This window comes from Coturnix japonica, chromosome 1, assembly GCF_054131305.1.
Source record: "Coturnix japonica strain WE chromosome 1, WE-NBRP24, whole genome shotgun sequence".
NCBI classification, from domain to species: domain Eukaryota; kingdom Metazoa; phylum Chordata; class Aves; order Galliformes; family Phasianidae; genus Coturnix; species Coturnix japonica.
The window spans coordinates 45,178,965-45,198,380 of NC_140663.1; the positions used below are offsets into that span (position 1 = coordinate 45,178,965).

The 19,416-nt window shown below is 44.6% G+C and overlaps 2 protein-coding genes across 3 annotated transcripts in view; both read right to left on the reverse strand.

Moving 5' to 3' along the window:
• Positions 1 to 6,651: 6,651 nt before the first annotated feature.
• Positions 6,652 to 15,701, reverse strand: RBX1 (ring-box 1). The gene is made up of 5 exons (XM_015860785.2): positions 15,602 to 15,701; positions 14,383 to 14,461; positions 9,376 to 9,446; positions 8,017 to 8,102; positions 6,652 to 6,821 (listed from the first exon to the last, which is right to left on the reverse strand). Exons 1-5 carry the CDS (start codon positions 15,677 to 15,679, stop codon positions 6,809 to 6,811), a joined length of 327 nt encoding a protein of 108 aa, XP_015716271.1. The 5' UTR covers positions 15,680 to 15,701; the 3' UTR covers positions 6,652 to 6,808.
• A 319-nt stretch (positions 15,702 to 16,020) lies between these two features.
• XPNPEP3 (X-prolyl aminopeptidase 3) overlaps positions 16,021 to 19,416 on the reverse strand; it is a 30,126-nt gene continuing 26,730 nt past the window's right edge. For both annotated transcript variants that reach the window (XR_014934932.1, XR_014934931.1), the window contains one exon: positions 16,021 to 17,822. The gene's annotated coding sequence lies outside the window, so the exon portion shown is untranslated. The remainder of the gene's footprint in view (positions 17,823 to 19,416) is intronic.

The following is a 19,416-nucleotide window of genomic DNA, read 5'->3' on the forward strand; positions in this document are numbered from 1 at the left end:
TCCTGGGAGCTGAAAATTGTCTGCCACCATGATGGCTTTCCCTGGGGTTCTTATCACAAGGCCCCAAGAACTGATCTGCTTTAAGTTGAAGTTATTCCCATGGAGAAGATCTTAGAATCACAGAATCATTAGGTTGGAAAGGACCTTTGAGATTACCAAGTCCAACTACTTTCTATTGAGAACATTCAGCATCATGTTTTAAGACGTTTCGTTGCCTAAAATGTTGATACATTCATTAATTTTCCAGGGCATGATGCACCTGGAAGCCTTTAGCAGAGCATTCTGATTGCCTCTATAGCTCTAAACCATGCCTCTATGGGACCACCTCAGTCACCTACTCTGAATACCCCAGGGATGTGCATGTCAAAGTAGCAGTGATGTTGGTGTATCCATGCCCGCTGTGATGGCCTTGGTGTGGCACCAGGAAGGAAACAGGGCTCCAGGAGCAGGGGGTTTGTCACAGATGGATGTGTTCACCCAGCACAAGAGGGCACAAGGGAAGGAAAAGCCAAAGACAGAAATCGTTACAGGTTGAAAGCACAGAACAGTGGGGCAGGATCACCTCCCTCTGCCTGCTGACCTCACTGCTTTGGATACAGCCCAGGACACAGTTGGCTCTCTGGGCTGTGAGGGCACATTGCTGGCTCATGTTCATCTGCCATCCACCAGTGCCCACAAGTCCTTTTTGTCAGTGCTGGGCTCCTTCCTTACATTGTACTCATAATGAGGGTTGCCACAACCCAGGTGCAGACCTTACACTTGGCTTTGTTGAACCTCATGGGGTTCTCTTAGGCTACTGCTTGAGCCTGTCTAGGTCACTCTGGGTGCATTCCACCTCCAGTGTGTCTACACATGGTGTAATCTGCAAACTTGTTGAGGGTGCACTCAATCCCACTGCTGATGTAACTGATGAAGGTATTGAAGAGCATCAGTCCCCGTACTGACCTCTGAGGGACGCCACTTATCACTGACCTCCATCCAGACACTGAGGCACTGAGGCTGCTCTTTGGGTATAGTCTCACAGCCTGCTCCTCATTCACCAGATAGTTCACCCACTAAACCCGTACCTTCCTGATTTGGAGAGGAGGATGTTCCAGAGTGCCCTGTCAAAGGCCTTACTGATGTCCAGAGGGATGACATCAATGGCTCATCCCTTGTCCACTGCCACAGTTATGCCATCAAGAGAAGAGGCTGTCTAGGATGCAGCTCTGGATGGGAAGTCACGGATTAATTGCTTTTGGTTTCACTGTGACTCTGTGTAGAAACTTCCCTGCCTTATCTCCTCTTTCTAATATGCAGTCACCAAAGACTAATTTATTTTTAATCACCAACATTAGAAAGCAACCCAAACACACACAAACACCAACTGATTACCACATCTGTTTACCACAATTAATAGAAATGTTTGCACTGCAGTTCTTCTCCCCAGAGCACAGTGGGCTCTGAGTAACCATCTCTAATCCTGTGCTGCCGAGGTTGTTCTTTCCATGGGAAAGCCGACCAAAAGGAGAGACTAGAGAGTCAGAAGAAGAAAGCATGGGTGTTCTGAGATTCCAGCTCACCTTGCCATGCACAGTATTTTCAAGAATGCAGAGCAAGGCCTTGTTGCCTATTTCCATTCCTGCTGCTCCTTTGACCACCATTCAATGTGAAGACATGCTTTGCATTAAATATCTCGAGGTACATCCATTCTGGTATGTGCCCATTGCATTGCCTTCTTCAGTCAGCCTCTGCCTGGGTCATACTACAGTTGGACCCAAAGCAGAGGTGTGGAGAGAAACAAATTATGGAAATAATCTATGGGATTGGGGGGCTCCTCACTTTAGGGGCTGTGAGAAGAGCTGCTCTGTAAGATTTTCCTACTAGACTGAGGAACAAGAAGAGCTTTTAGATGTTGGAGGTACCGTAAATGCTGCTTTCAGGTCTGCTTATGGGGGATTTAGGGACAGATGGCTGCGCTAGATGGGTGGATGGTTGGAGTAGATGATCTTAGTGGACATTTGCAATCTTCTGTGGTGCCATACTGAAGATGCAAAGATAGCCCAAGAGAGATGGAAAATCTGGAACAAAATTGAAGGATATCACTTTGTTATGAGCAGATATGCACACTGCTCTTCATTCAGAGATAGGCAGATTTTATAGCAGATCTTTCTGTTTTCTGTCCTTGTATTTGTACTTCCTTGTGAAATCTCTCTAGAGAAGGTGATGCCTGCACAACCACCTTGGAGGAGCTGCTCCACATCCAGACAGGGAATGCCATCCTTGACAGAAGTTATGAATAACTGTCGAATCATGGAATCATTAAGGTTGGAAGACCACTAAGATCATCAAGTCCAACCATTAGCCCATGACTACCACCACTCTAGGCCACATCCTTCAGTGTGACATCTACTCTTTTCTTGAACATCTGCAGCCACTGTGACCCCATCACCTCCCTGGGCAGCCTGTCACAGTGCAGCACTACTTTCTGAGAAGAAATTGTTCCTAATACCAACCTGAACCTCTCCTGGTGCAAACTGAGGCCATTCCCCTTAATCCTATTGCTGTTATTTGGGAGAAGAGGCTGACCCCACCTTGCCATAGCCTCCTTTCAGGTTGATATAGAAAGCACTGAGGCCTCCCCTGAGCTCCTCTCCTCCAGCCTGACCAACCCCATTTCCCTCAGCCGCTCCCCATCGATGACACTTGTGCTCCAGACCCCTCACAGCTCCGCTGTCCTTCTCTGGACACGCTCCAGGGCCTCCATGTCTTTCTGGCAGTGAGGGGCCCAGAACTGAGCACAGCACTTGAGTTGCAGCCTCACCAGAGCTGAGTACAGAGGGACAGTGGAAAGGCTTTAGAAACTGTATTGAGAGCCTGTGCAGATCCAATAGCCAACCGAGTTATGATAGCACTGTGATAAGGAATTCAGCCTACTCTTACCTTACTCCACCCGCAGCTGCTCAGCTCAGCTTTTACAGTGGTCAGGAATGAAAATACAAGCTCAGGAACAGTCCTAGTCCCAGATTTGTGGCCTGCTCACAGTGCAAACCGACCTTAGTTGGTAGTTTCAGCCCCATCCTTGCTCAGCCTCCAGCTTTTAAGCACTCACATGTCAGGGAAATATCAGCATTAAGTGCTGCCTGGCTCTGCCCGGTGGCATCTCCTGGGACGTGGGAGGCAGCAGCCCAGCGCCTTGCAGTCAGATGCTGCCTAATGCTGCCCCTCTCAAGGAGCCTCTCGCAAACTGTTGTAGCTTTCTGAGACTGTTTTGTTCAAGAAAAGAAATATTTTAGGACTCTGTCAAGGAATTTATTCCAGTTCTTCTATTTTGGATGTGATATTTTAGTTCTGGCTCTGCCCTTGCCAACATTATGGGCTGTTATTTTGTTGTCATTCCTGCTAATGAAGAACATAGCTTTGCGTTCCAGCTCATGATAATAACAGAGCTGTATCCCTAGTTTGTCTCGGCCAAGGCAGGCTATTAGGATGAGTTTGCTTTTGTCATCTTTCATTTCCTGAATCACCTTTAAGGGGAAGAGGAGCTGTTGGAAATGCACGGAGCAGACGGAGAGGGAAGGAAGGAAAAACACAAGACCAACCCACAGCTCCACGCCCCGCAGGGAGAATAGCAATGACACCACTTGCTTCCTATTGGAGTGCGGAGCTGTGTGCAAGGAAAAGCTCATTCCTGAGGCCCCAAGAAGCTGTGTGTGCCCCATCCCTGGAGGTTCGAGGCCAGGTTGGATGGGGCCCTGGGCAGCCTGAGCTGGGGGGTGGCAGCCCTGCCCACAGCACGGGGTGGGACTGGGTGGGCTTTGAGCTCCCTTCCGACCCAACTGTTCTGTAATCCTGGTAAGGGGAACACAGACCCTCTTTTTCACTCACCACCTGTAAGCTGAGGTGCCATGCCCATAGACTGCAATGGAGGGCCTTCTCTTCTGCAAAACAAACCTCTGAGAGGCAGTCAGTTTGCTGCTCACAGTGTCAGGTGGTGTTTGGAACTCGGAGATTTATTACCCAGTGTCTATAGTCTGTGGCAAATTAAATCTGTGATGGAAAGAAAATAGAAGGGAAAAAAAAAAAAAAAAAGCCTGTAATAAAAAGATTCAACACAGGAAGTCTGATAAACTGTTCATTTTACTTAGGATAATTGCAGTATTTACATCTAGGTAGTGCTGACAGCTCAGGGCTTTGATATACTCTAATGTGATTTATAGGCAGCAGAAAGGAGATGGGCAGAGGTCACTCTCTTTGCTCAGGAGTATCAGCTCTATATGGCAAACATGGAGGAGCATCATAGATCCAACGGGCTGCATCCTGCACATCATCCCTGGGGCATGAGCCCAAAATGTTGGGGGTTGGCAGGGAGGTGGCTGCCATTTGCCTGCCATGCAGCAGAGGGGTTCCAGGGCTCATCCCCAAACCCAAACACAAGGGAAGGCTGGTTTTTTGTGTGCATGTGAGAAATGCAGTGACTGACATGCTAGAACTACACAAAACTGAACTCACGCTTTGCAGAGAGGGCTGCAGCTGCGAGCTGGGTTGTGGTGAACAGACACCCATCAAAAAAGCCACAATACTGAAATACAGGCAGGGGAGGTATCCAAAACATGAAAAATAACCCCATGTTTTGCATTAAAATATCATAACGTTTCATGTATAAAATGTCAACATGATTCACTCTGATGTATCTAATATGACTGGGATGAAAAGAACACTCCAAGGAAATGCCACCCCCCTCAACACACTGAGACAAATGCGTGTTTCACTTTGCGCTGTAGCTGATGTCTTTTAGGACACGGAAGAGGAAGAGGGGACGAAAATGATATTGAACAGGCTGTGCTCTGGAGAAATCCTCCCTTAATGTCCATCAGCACCCACTCAAGATGCAGCAGCAGAAGACAGAGACAAGAACAACCAAGGAAGGCACACAGCCAGAATGTAACACGTTCTCTGAGGCACCACCAATGCGCTGAAATGATCTAGAGTCACCCACCTGTGGCAGATCAGCTGAAAACACACGTTCCTATGAACAGAAAGTCTAGACAGGCCATGGCCATGCAGCTCTGCAGTCCCACTTCAGTTGTGATACCTGCACTGCTAACACGTTCGTAGTTGTGACTGGGCAAACCCTGTGCTGCTGCAGGTCTGGGAGGGGGTAAATCCAGCAGGAGAGCAGGCAGTCTCCATGCCTGGATAGATCCTTCCCAGAATCAGCTGCTGTTAATTGCATTAGAATGTTCAAATGCATTTGATGTTTCTTCTCCAAGCCATATTATTGTACGTGTGGTTGGAGTTCCACATCACAGTGCAGCTGGAGCAGCCCTCAAGGCTCCCCCACGTGAGCTACGTGCACAGTGCCACCCAGAGCAGTCACAAACCTATCCTTTCCCCAGACTTCTGCAGGAGGTAGTGGAAATGCCAGAATTGCCAACTGCTCTATTTGGATATAACAAATCCCTCTTACCTTCACTTTATGCCACTGCTGAAAACTGTGCAGCCACATGCTGTACCTTGGGTAGCCACAGAGACCAAGCCTTTGCTGTAGGAGAACCAGCAGCGGAGATGCTTTGACTGGTAACAGCTGAAAACCCACAAAGCAGAGGGAAATGCCTGCGCTCATGGTGTCTGTCCAGCCAAGAAAATACACTCAGGGCAGTGCTAAAGGTGGACAAAGCAGGATGATGTGATTGGACCCAAAATAAAGATCTTGAGGAAGTGAATTCTCTGATCAGTGAGCATCTGGGTTTCAGGTCCTGAGAAACCCAACACTAAACAAAATGGCCTGTCATAATGAGAGACATCTGAAATTCAGACACACGCTCAGGGCATTCAATGGGGAGTTCACACTCCAGGGAATGGTGTTTAACATGGCTATGACCATTTTTATTCCTTATCACTTTGCTACATTAACATTAAACATCAGCTATCAAATCTCCTGTCCTCAACAAGTAGGAAAAGCATGTTGATCAAAAGGTAGTATCATGAACAACCAACAGAAGAATTTTATTGGATCTACCATTGCTGCCATGAAGTGCCACAGCCTTCAGTAACAGGAAGAATTGCTCCGACCTTGTTCAGGCTCCCGGCAACTGCTGAGGCTGTCAACACAGGGACCAAATTTTGATGCAACGAGGATACCATCGAGCACAGCAAGTACCAAATGATGATGTAGTGATGTAGTTTTCAGAGTAACAACATCTGGCCAGTAAGTACTATGAGTAGGGCTTGAACCGAGATAATACCAGCAGAAAGTCAGCACAGAGTGAATTTGTTCATACACTGCTCATTTTTAGCTCCACAGTCAGTCTTGCAGGTGAATTTCCCAAGTGCACTTTCACCTGACACACCAAAGTGTTTTATGACCACTGATAAAATCTAACATTTAGTTAATGTCTGCAAAGCTAAATGCATGGAACTGTGAACAGGTAATGAAATTTTCCTCCATAGGGGATCTGGTTTAGTCAAACTAAAGAGCAGAAGCAATAGAGAGTAGTTTCTAATAATGATGCGAACCACTAACCGTACAAATCATTATTTCAATCCAGCACGTCCACACGAATGCTACCTGCATGAACTACACTTAGCTGGGGCCATGTCCTGTGTCCACGGCACTCCATGATGAGTCTTTTCATTCACTGACTTATGAAAGAAAGACAAAAACTTAGATGGGGAGCTCCTGCAAGATTTTATTCAATGGTACACAATAGGGCAAAATTAAGATTAAAGAAGAATGTATACATTAGTGATTTGTTGAGTTACCAAGACAAATCCATAGTGACACAAACAACAGAGGCTGACAACATACGGAGTATGGTGATCATCTCTAGTGTCCGTACCTGCAAACACAGAAATACATTAATTCTTCAAAAATATGTTCAATAATAGCACTCGTTTGGACAGACTTGTTCTACCACAAACCGATCTGCACGTAAATCAGATGAAGGTGAAATGCTATGCTATGAAAGCCTTACAAAGTTCTCCACACTTCAATTCCCTGAAAAGTCTACTTGGATATTAGTTAGATGGGAGACCATTTGTGATTCCCCAGGTTTTCATAAGCAAAAGACCTTTGGTATCCTCATCTTTTGCCCTGAATCCCACTTCATATATAACCTGAGTGCAAATGAGGCCAAAGACTGTGACATCCCTGGACTTATCACTGAGCACTCATCAGAAGATATTCATTCATGCCCCCACTGCTCATAATACTGTCCATGCAACATCAGTCACCAGCCAGGCAACAAGGGTTCAGTTTTCATGAAGTATTCACTAAAACATCCTAACATCAAACCACTGGTTAGAATTAATATGCTTTAAAAAAGGAGGAAAAAAAAAAGGTGAATTCACAGTTAAGACTAAAGGATAAATTACCCAGCACAAAGCAAGTAACAAACCTCCTAACTGCTGTCAAAGTACAATTACCCCTCAAAACCACATCCCTTTACCTCCCATTCTTATTCCAATAACAGAACTTTGAAGAATGCAAAGCAAAACAAAAAAGAATGTTTAAACAAAGAATAAATGGGGCAAGGCTGTGACAAAGGCTATGTGGACATCTACTTTCAGTATACTAGGAAATCAGCTGTATTCATCTCTGATCCTATTAGAATTACAAAACAAATCACTGCAATACAGAGGGATCTAATAAGACTTCTGTATAAATTCTCTGGAACACAAGCAGCATAATTCAGGTCATTTTCTAAACCCAAACAGCTCACAGGGCAGTACAGAACTCATCCAAGGCTCCACTTTCTGTTAATTCCATTTTTCTGCTTACTGTTCTTTAGAGAGAACGTCAATAGAAACCAGTACCTTTTAACAACATCCACATCCACCACAACTACCTGGGCTTCCTTCAGAGCTCACTTCACACAGGTCATTAAGGGAAGTGAGATCAAACAGCCAGGTGGAAACAAACCTTTCCCAACATGCAAGACCACAAATGTGAGAGTATCCACATATCTGATACTCATTTCTATCAGCAGAAAGACAAGTGGATTTTTTATCTTGAAATCTGTGCAGGATACCTACTTTTGGAACTCCCATTCCCTGTTGTCCAGTGGGCATACTTGGCGAGTCTTGAGCCAGCGAGAGATGCAGTGGAAGTGGAAAGCGTGCTGGAAGAGAAAGTCCAAAGCACATCATACTTCAGAACACACAGACATATCTCAATGTAAAAATTACACCTTACCACAGAAAGCACCATGGTAAGAAAAGAGCAATAATTTGCAGACAAAGGTGGGGAGGACTGATGGGGCAGCTCACTGGCAAACCCCAAGGAACTGATCTACATTTTCAGAGAGGAATGGTGCATGAGGGAAACAGCAGCAGGGTGCCTGTTCCACAGTACACGCAATGGCAAGCAACTGACTTCTGATGAAGGAGAGAATGCAGAGTTTAGCAGCTGCTAAAATTGGCAGAGCAGATGTTGATAAGAAGCATAATCAGAAAGACAACAAAGAAGATTTCACAGCGAGTAGCAAGAACTGCACGTATGTATGTACGTATGCTGAAGCTTTCCGCCAATCTTCTGGACAAACTAATGCTTGAATATAAATGAACTTGCAAAACTAGAAAAATCTCTATGATGTGTTTAGTACAGGCACCCTCTTCCATGCCCTAAACAGCTCCTTAAGAACAAGCTTCCATTTGTGCACACAGAAATCTTCATTTTGACACTAGACTATTTTCACGTGGTAAAAAAATCACTCTCATCCTCCACAGACAGAACTGCCACATTTACAATCTTACTCCAGTATTATCTCACTGTAACTTGGTCCCACAGCACTGTGGTGATGGGGGAAGGAACAGGTAGTTACCGTTCCAGTATGGAAAATTAGGTCTTCCAGCTCAGGTCCAGGCTAGCTCAGATGTGTGCAAGTTTGAGTTGACATGCCAGTGGGACCATGTGTGAAGGAGTGCATATGGCAAGACGTGGAGAACAAGTGGAGATTATACACTAGAGCTGATTTCATCTTCCTTTAGAAGGGAAATCAAACCACCCAGTCACTCCACGTGGACTCCTTGAATCAGCCTGCATAAGGACAAATCAAGCGTGCTGCCATCCAAGTAATCCTATTATCTGGGGACAGATAAAAAAAAAGTGTAGCTTCAAGGCAGCACCTTGATCAGGGAAATCCTGCTCAAAATTAAACATCTATTATGCTTCCAATCTTCCTCCCTTGTTTTTCACATATCCCTCTTCACCTTCCACTCCTCAGTTATTTTTCCTTTATCCATGCTACTAAACAGATCACTACAAATTGCATTGTTTTGCTTTTTTTTTCCCAGTAGACAGCTGAAATATTTTATGGAACAATCTTTGTCCCCTGTCATGAAAAAGAGGGTAACATCACCACACATATACTCAGCAATCAGAGTTTCCCTTACATTGCAGACACCCCATGCAACCGTGCACTCTTCAGATGTAGCCGATGCTTGGTTTGCTTGACATTCTATGCCTGTAAAAACAAAGATTAAACATACATATGCAGGAGTAGAAGATGTACATACAATAACAGCTGGTAGATTTCTTCATTATAACAAGCTGAGGTGGGGGAAGCTCTCTGTTCTGTTGCATTTATTACAACAGAAAGTGTCAAGAGCCACTGTTTTCATGAGTACTGCTTTCCTAAAAGTACCAGATTAAAATGTATTTCATCCTACTGCCCTTCTTCTTCTACATGTTTAGTATTCCAAAGCTCCAGACTGAAAAGCAGTTTAGCTCATCTATCAGTGACAACTGTCTGCTTTCCATACTTTAAGGATAAATATTTCTCACTTGTTCTCTTATGCTTTAATGGATCCATCCTGACAATCAGTTGCAATGGCACAGCCCTGAAGAAAAGTTCACCTAGATTTCTTATCCTTCTTTCTTTAAACAGAAATTAATAGTCTCGTCAGACATTTGTCAGTTATATTTACAAATGAATTAGCTCACATAACGATGAGGTTTTCCTCTCTCCTTTCTATAGCCCCGTGACAGGTAAGTACAGCCTAGCAACACATAGCAGAAAAAAATAAGTTTTAAACTGATATTTTGAACTTCTTACACCTAAGAGCTCAGTGCCTAGGATGATCCCAAAGATTATTTATGGTTCTGTGTTGGGCTTTAAGTTTTGTGCCAGCTGGAGCACAAGGAGCACGAGGAGGAAGGAAGAACACCTCCAGGAAAACAAAACCAACAATGACTGGATTCTCCATTCTAGAGACCAACCAATTCACTTCTGGTCCAGTTAAGGTGACACTTCAGAAGCATAAAAAGGCATTTCCAACTTCTTCACAAGCAGTAGCACAAACCTACGTGACCGATATTTTAATTTAGCTTCCTGTTAAAGGATGCTGCTTCTAAAGGTCATGCTCAAAAGGTTTAAGAAGACATGTTGATAGATGATTGGCTCAGAACTTGATACATGGGTCTGTTGCTTTTTTTTTTTTTCAGATCTGTTTTCCTGGCAAAGAAAAGGCCTGAATGAGTTCCAGTTCTCTGTTTGATTCACAAGCAAAGATTAGTAAAATAACTTTCAAGCCCATGCTTTTAGTTGAGGTATGTGATCTTTACTTTTTCCTTTCCTATTCATCCTTTCCCCTCCACTTTCCATACTCTTTCAGGTGTGGAGGTGAACAAAATAAGAGAAAAGCCAATTTTTCATGAGATGTGAAGGAGACTGAGTAACCTCAATCACAAGAAATCATTCAAAATAAGATGGAGGTATAAAGAAACTGAGTAGCAACAACTGTTCTGCATTGTTTGAATGAACCCGTATTATATGTTTTACATCAAGATATGATGTACAAAAGCAAGACATCCAAAGCTCAGACCTTGGCCTGCCCAAAGGAGAGAAAAAAATCCAACACAGCTCAAGAGTCTGATGTCTTAATTACTTAAATCTTCATTGCATTTAGCAATAGAAATAAATCTGACTCAGAAAAAGGAAGATGCTCAAGGGCCTTGAAGAGCTTCAGTCATTTTGGTGAATGGTGCACTTGTTAAAATTTGCTGCTCAGTATTGCTACAACAGTCTTACTGTTATGGCAGTATAGACTCGTGGTATCATAAAGTCATCCTGAGGTATATAATTTTAGTTTGAAATACTTGCCATGAGTCTATATGTTAATGGGAAAATGGTGAGAAGATGAGTAGTGAAAGGAAGAGCAAGAAAAGTCATCTGTTACGCAAACTTTAACTGAGGAAATCTGTGAAAGCCAGGAAAATAATGCATTATACAATGTATTCATTTTGGTTTTTTCACCTCTTTCCACGCTGGTCAGCAAATAGTGCTGACCAGCAAGGATAATCTAAAAGACAACAGACCCCAAAGCCTAAAAGAACAGATGATCTTAAACACACATAGCTGAGGAAGAGTTCTCTTGTGGTGATGTAAGGCCCTCCCAACTCAACGTTCAGATTTAACTCCCTCATCGAACAGGCCAGATACTACTGCTCACACTACTATCTTCAGCTGTCCAAAGCAGGCATTCCCAAAGCAGAAACACCTTCTGGTCTCCCAGTTGCCTAATTTCAAGGGGCAGCATATGACTTATGCAACAAAAATGAACAAACCCTCAGAAAATCAAAGCTGATGATTCTGGCTATGGAAGAAAGATGAGACACTTATTGGCTGCTGCCCCAAAAGAAGTGGTAACTGGAGGAATGCTGAACTAATCTTCTGCTTTGCTTTTGATAGAGCGAGAGCAGGCAGATACAGCTGAAACCCAAATTACCTGTAAATAAATGTGAACGAGGCAATGGAAGCATTTCAACATGGGGAGATACAGCTGAAGTCACAGCCCACTGCACCAGTGAATTTTATGACACAGCTCTTCAAAATGGCTTCTGCTTAAGTAAAGGTAACCACTGAGGGATTCCCCCTTCTCTCTAAACAGTGCTTTCTGCAGCTACACCCTGAAGATACTGAGTTATTGGGGAGAACAGAACAAGATGTACATACCGTGGCTAACAACATATACTGTATTATGCCAGAGACAGAAAAAACAAATAACCAGGCTAGGAAACCTAAAGTGCATTTGTTACCTCCACAATGCAGAATGAGCTCTTGGTTTGTCAAACTTCAGAGGGCTTTCAGAACTTTTTCCATGCAATTTTCTCAGTTGAAGAAGTATCTGAATATTCCCCCCAGGTTCCTCCATCTCACTGTCACATGACTCCTTCTACTTATAACCCCTTCATATGATGCTGAGTATCTGAGTATCACTCTCAAAATATTTGTGCACAGCTATCATTGTCCACTCCTAGTTATGACTTAGCAAACTATATATACATGACTTAGCAAACCTCATATATTTAGTTCTGCTCTTCCCAAAAAGCCAAAATAAACCAACCTGCAAATCACTCTGAGATTTTTTTCTTTGGATTCTAATCAATTTGTCCATCTCTGTGACACCAGAATATCACACTGATACTTTCCATCTTCTATCAGAGAGAGTCCACTATTTTGATGCCACATTTCACACAGTTCAAAGCACACCAGTCACCTTGCAGTACTACATTCCACTTAGAGGACAACCCACTATATGATCATGGTGTTTCTCAACATTCCCCAAACTCGCCCCATTGCAACCATTGCAGCAGGGAATAAACCTTGAAAGAAATCAAGGATGTTGCACAAAGAAAATCTAAATACATTCTGGGCCCTTTCAGAAATGAACAAAAACCACTGAAAATCTACTCATCCCTTCTATGTGCCGAACATGAGCCATAGTGAGGGCCAGGGGAATCCTTTGTCCTTAGTATTAGCAGCCAAGTCGTAATGTATGTGCATTAGCAAGACTGCACGAAACCTTAACATTGTTATATCCTAACTTTTGGATGCTCGACTTCATAATGTTAACAATCTTCCATTAGCGTGGCTGGTGTTACTTATCACCATTGTAATGTTTTCCCTTTTAAGGTTTCTCCTCATCAGTGGGAGAGGGAGACATTCCTGCCCTGCACTTTATCAAACTGAATCTTGTGTTGTTCTTCCCTGCACAATCTAGTAATTTTTTCTCTATTTCCCATCACTTCACATCTTCGGTTTGAAAATCTAATTAAGATGTTGCTTAACATCATTAATGATCGTTAACAAGGAAGTAAGTAAATCCAGAGCCAAGGCTGAACTCAGAACACCAATTTAGATACCGCTTCTACTCTGTATACTGTCAATTTTGGTCCGTCATTTGCAGTTTGGGCTTTTGATAGCATTGATTATGCCCTAACTAATAAGGTGTTATGCTTGAGCAACTCAAAAAGCAAAACAAAACAAAAACTAAGTTACCTGTGCTCTCTTCCTTTGATGTTCTTCCTAACACGTCTATATTCTTTCAATTCCACCCAGCCTCAATTCTTAACTGTAAAGCACTATGTCAGAGGTCCTCAGCACATGTCACAACCACTCCTCTCACCTGCTTGCCTTTAGTGCTACCATTCCTCTTCTAATGATCAAGAATAAAGTGAGCGATGGACAGGCAGCAGCTGGCTCAAAATAGAACACATCTGACTCAAAGCAAAGAAGTCAGCTTGCTTAATCCCCTTTCAGCCCTGCATGGTACACTGCACAGCCTCTTTTTCTTTTCCCCTGCTCTTTTATATTATCACATTGGCTCACTAACAGTAAGTTACCATCAGCTGTACTTGCAAGGGCTACTAAGAAGAAAGTGAAACAAAGCGACCACAAAGAAATCATGACTAGCCCTTGTCAGGTACTGAAGGTCTTGCTTTTTGAGGTACCACAATCCTCCCATTTTAGTAGTACAGGTGACTTCCTATCTGGGGGATGTTAAAAGGTGTTCTGTATCTTATCATTGAAAGAACATGGACAGTTACGGTGCCAACCATATATTGCCAAAGATTTGAGGGGGAAAAAAAATGGCTCTGTTCTTATTGCCAATCCTCAATTAGACCAAAGCCGGTGACTTTATATATGGATACCTATTTCACAGTAGAATTTTTTATACTTACTCCTACTATCACTTTGTTTTCCTAAATAGTAAGTGTATTTGTTAACAGGACTGTTGGGACCATACAGGGGGGAAAAAAAAGGTGAATTAGTACTAGCAATGCTTGGTGTTGGTTTAGGCATTAGATTATTCTCTTCATAGATAACAAACGGATTCTCTAGCTGGCCACAGAATTCCCCACACTATAACCCTAATTTAGGCAAAGTAGCTTTGGCAGAATGAGGAGTCAAAAATTCAGTGGCCTGAATCTTTTCTGGTCAGTCAGACACAGAAAGCAGAACTTGAGCATTACATAGAACAGAGTTTATAGTGTTACCGAAATACTTCATTCTGAACTGAAAACCAGATTTGCTGAAATGCACCCTGAGCAGTGGAAATTTCAACTGTGAATCTTGTACATGTCAAAACTGTAAGCACGCTTCCCCATCATTTACTTACATAGATCCATAATATGGTTTCTGCAGATGGCACAGTTATCAACCACAATGTCCCACGCCCACAGAGCTACTGCGTTCCACTAGAGTGAGGGGGGAAAAAAGAGAAACATAAATTTTATTCAACATATAACACATGGAAATCCTCGTTATTCCTCAAGATCCTCTTTCTTTCTGAAATGATAAGGTTAGGATATTAAAAGACACACACCTTACAGCACCAGAGTAATTCTTTCTCAGATACCTCTCACACTCAGTGTCTCCTTCCAGTCTCAGAAACAATTGATACTAGTCCCACTCTCTTTTTTTTTGCCATACAAATGCAAACATCTGCATTTCAATTCATAATCTGGAGGCAAGAATGCATCTCACGCCACATCCTCAGTTTGGAACTTCTCTTGTTTGTAGCTGTTTTCCCAGTAATCATCCCTCAGAGCAGCTGGGGCCAACAACCAGAATCACCTCTAACTTTGCCCCTCAGCGACTCCTGAATCATTTTCATTGCAAAAAATATACAATATCAAAAGTGCTCCCACAAAGTGCTCCTAACCACCTCCGGGCCCCGTTGAAGTGAACTTGGGATCTTTCACCACCATTCAGCTCGCAGCCACACTGGAGAGGGTAGGTCAAAGAGGGATATTATGGTTGTTAGGCCAAAGAGGGATATTATGGTTGTTTGGGGGAAGCAAAGCAAACCGGGATGACAAGACAGCATTTGTTGGTCACCTACGAGTTGATTTGTGAAGAATACAAAAAGAAGCAGCCACACAAATGCGTGTAAAGCTCCCTTCACATCACGTAGGGCCACTAAGACAACTGAGCCAAAGCAGCCGGGACTGAGGAGGCAACAGCAGCGCACCGACTCGCTCCTAAGCCCGGAATTACCCTGGGCTCTGGGCGGCGGGGCCCAGCCAGAACTAGCCCCGCCTCACCTCTCCCCCTCCTCCTCCCCGCGTGGTCGCGCCCTCTGATTGGCCAACCTCCGTTCCACGCGCGGAGACCCGCCTCACCCATTGGCCCCGACACACGCCAATAGACTCCGCAAGCACCGCCCCCCCCTCCCCTCATACGGCGGTGCCGGTGCGGAAGCAACGCCCGGCTCCGTGAGGGGGCGCGGAAAGCGGCTCAGCGCCCCGACCCGCTCGCGGCCACCTGGCCGCTCCCGACCTCCCTCCTCCCGCTGGGACCGGCCGGGTAGAGCGCGCCACGCCAGCAGGTCTCACTTTCTTCACTTCGAAGCGCTTCTTGCCGGCGCCGCTGTTGGTGCCGCTGGGGGTGTCCACATCCATCGCAGCCGCCATTTTGGATGCGTGAATAGGCCGTTCCGCTCTGTGCGCATGCGCGGCGGAAGGGGCCGCAGGGAGGTGTGAGCGGAAGGTGTAGGCGGGGCTTCCGCCAGGGCCTGCCCTTAGCCCCACACACACACACCCCTCCGTCCCCGGCAGAGCCTTCTTAAGGGAGGAGGTTGCTTTGCTCTTCAGCCCTTGCTCCCTTCCCAGCCCCTCAGGTGGGCTGAGCTGAGCTGCGTATCCTTTGTACCATATCAGCCTCAGTGCTACCCTAGTGCTGTGGGATGTCTCTGGGGCGCTCAGGATGCACTCAGGAATGAAAATGTTCTGAAAGAAAGCATGAATTCACATGCTTTGAAACACTTTTTAGAGCAATACTTTATTGTACAGAGGTTGTAAAAATGAAGTGCATTTTATAACTCCTTAAAGAACTGTAGGGCTGGCTGGCTGCCCTCCATTGCTGATGCCACTAAAAGTAATTGATTTGGCTAAGTTTGCCTTTGCTGTTGTGAGTGTCCAGACAGACAGCATCACAAATGGTACCTCATTTACCGTCTTTCCACATTGCCACAAAACTTCTCAGAGTTCATGAATATCATGGAACTTCTCTCCAATACTCTGTAGCATCCCCAGCTGATCTGGAGTGCTCAGAGAAAATTTGAATTCTAAGAACAGAGCCAGAGGGGTAGATTAAGCAATATATCCCATAGTTTTTTGGCCCAGATCATGGTTGGTTTCTGCATGAACCCAATCCCTCTGCCTCTGTGTGTTTTCTAGATGATGGTCACATTATATTCCCATGTAGTGCCATTGTTTTTTCAATCTGTTACTAAAACCTCAGGTGAGAAATGAAGCCTCCCGCTCCCCATAATCTGACTAAGATGAACAGATGAGATTCAGAGAGAGGAACGAGTTGCAGCATTTCATGGGATGGTGACTAATTGCTGCTCTTTCTTTCTCATGGTATTGCACCTCAAGCTGCTTGATAACTTGAAGATAAAATAACAACCAACCGTCATGACTCAAAACCAACATGCAGGTTACCAGGTGCTTGCAAAAACCATGGTACTTAATGACTGTGCCCAACCTACTGCAAACAGCCTTTCCTCATGCATGAAAAAGAGCAACGGGAAGCATGGTTCTAGGCTCAACAAATAACTCTGTCTCTGCAGAGGACATCTCAGCCCCTCATTGTGCCCAGCCATCAGCTGTGACAGGGAAATATGACTGGGACAGAAGAGTCCCAGTGTATGACAGTGAGGATGTTGGGCTGATTTAAAAAATGGGGATGGGGAGCCCCTCAGTGCTCCAAGGAAAAGACATGGGAAAGAGGGAGAGCTTGAAGGCTTTAACCTGAGCTAAGAGCATGGAGAGATGGCAGAGACAGGCTGCCCAGGGAGGTGGTGGAGTCTCCTTCTCTGGAGATATTTAAGACCCGCCTGGGTGCCTACCTGTGTGACATGGTGTAGGGAGCCTGCTTTGGCAGGGGGGTTGGACTCGTTGATCTCTAGAGGTCCCTTCCAACCCCTACAATTCTGTGATTCTGTGATTCTGCTGTGCTTGTCACCTGGGGAGAGGACAAGTCCTTCAGTGAGGGAAGTGATTTAACCTGAATGCAGACAGCTGGCCAGAAGGCACGCACAAGGTGACTAGAGGTGATGGGACAGACCCAGTGCTGGAGACAGCACCATCAACCACAGCAGCAGCAGCTTTTTCTCAGGTGAAAAGCAATAGGATCATAGAATCATAGAATCATAGAATTACCCAGGTTGGAAAAGACCTTGAAGATCATCAGGTCCAACCACAGCCTAACCAGAACCCTAACTCTAAAAACCCTACACTAAATAGGGTGTGCGGAAATGGCCTCACATAGCATCAGTGAAGGCTTAGGCTACACGTCAGGAGGAATTTCTTCATGGAAAGTGTGGTTACACATTGGTACTGGCTACCCAGGGAAGTAGTGGAGTTTTCATCCCCGGAGGTATTTAAGAGATGCTGGGATGTGGTGCTTAGGGACATGGTTTAGCAGTGGACACAGCAGTGTTAGGTGGTGGTTGGACTTGGTGATCCTATGTGTCTTTTCCAACTGAAGTGATCTTGTGTCAGTCTGGACATCCCACATTGCTTAGGCAGAGTCTTCAAAGTGCCTTTTATCCTTTTAGAGAGGGTTAAAAACAAACAAGCAAACAAACAAAAGTGAATGTTATGATAGCTCAATACAAATAGTTATATGCATCTACTGCTACATGTAAGCAACAATGGAAAATGTGGCAGGCTAATTAACAGCAGTCAGGTAAAACCACGGGGAGTAACCAAAGCAGTAACACAAGTTTGTCTGCTTATAAATCAATGAACTCCTACTGAATAGGGAAATCCGTGAACACTCAGTAACAGGAGGCAGTTCCAGACTGGCGCGTGGGAGACACTAAAATACTGTTTACGGATATTCTTATCTGTAGCTCCTCCCTGATAGCCTTGAATGTGGCACAGCCTCAGGAGAGGGAAAAAGTACTAAAATCAGAAAAAAATACTATCAACAAGGGAGGTCTGGAAGCTGCCTCTGCTGAGTCAGGGTGGAGTGATGCTGTTTGAATGGAGGTGAGAAGCACTGAATTACAACTTTGCTTTTGCTTTCCCCCATTCATTCTTTGTCCTTCCCCACCAAAATAAGAGCAAGCCAAAGTTCCACTAAAAATTACTTCTGACCAATTCATGTTCCTGTTCAGCATGACAGAATTCCTTAGTCTCCACCATCCTTTGTCACAATGAGAGCGATGCTGCTATGGGCAAAAGCATTTTGTCAGAGCCCTTGGCCAGCAAATTGGTCATCATGGATGGATATTACAAGAGAAGCCCAGAGAGAGGGAGCCAGCAGTCTCCTGCCTCTCACACCAGCATAAGCAGGATCAAAGAATGGTGGTACCTAGCTCAGATAGTTTCAGAAACTATTCTGAATAGCAGAATTTCAAGTATTTCTGATGCCTGTTCGCTCTTCCTCATGATTGCCTAAAGGGAATACATTGAATTTAGCCATACTTTGGACTCCACTGTGAAGTTCATTACGGTATTTAGGGCAGTGAATCTCACAAGAGAGGTGTTCTGCCTGACCGTCCTATTTTTAACAATAAAGTAAGTTAATACATTAGCGTATTCCTTTGCTGAATGGGTTCCTCTACCTTCAACACATCTGCATCAAACATTATCTGGATGAGAGGATTATCTGGATGAGGGGATTGTGTGCACCCTCAGTGAGTTTGCAGACGATGCTTAGTTGGGAGGGAGTGTTGATCTGCCTGAGGGGAGAAGGGCACTACAGAGGGACCTGGATAGACTTGATTGATGGGCCAATGTTGCACCAAGGTAAGTTCAGGTTGGACGTTAGGAAACACTTCTTTACAGAAAGGGTAGTAAAGTACTGGAATAGGTTCCCCAGGGAGGTGGTTGATTCGCCGACAAGCTGAAGGTTGGACTGGGTGATCTTAGGTGTTTTTCCTATCTTAATGGTTTTTTGATTCTACAAGGCAGTGAGTATTAAGCAATGAGAAGGCAGGAACTCTGTTTTCATTCCTGGAGTCAAAAACTACGCCCCATTCTCTCACCTTCCTTTGGTCACAAAGTGGGATACAGTACCCTCATTTACCTACATTTCTCCTGCTGGGGTTGGACTGGCAAAGACAGCTTCTTCAGAAGCCCATCAGTCAGCTGCCTTTGGTTAGAAAGGAGCCTGAAGCTGAGAAAGATTCCTTCTA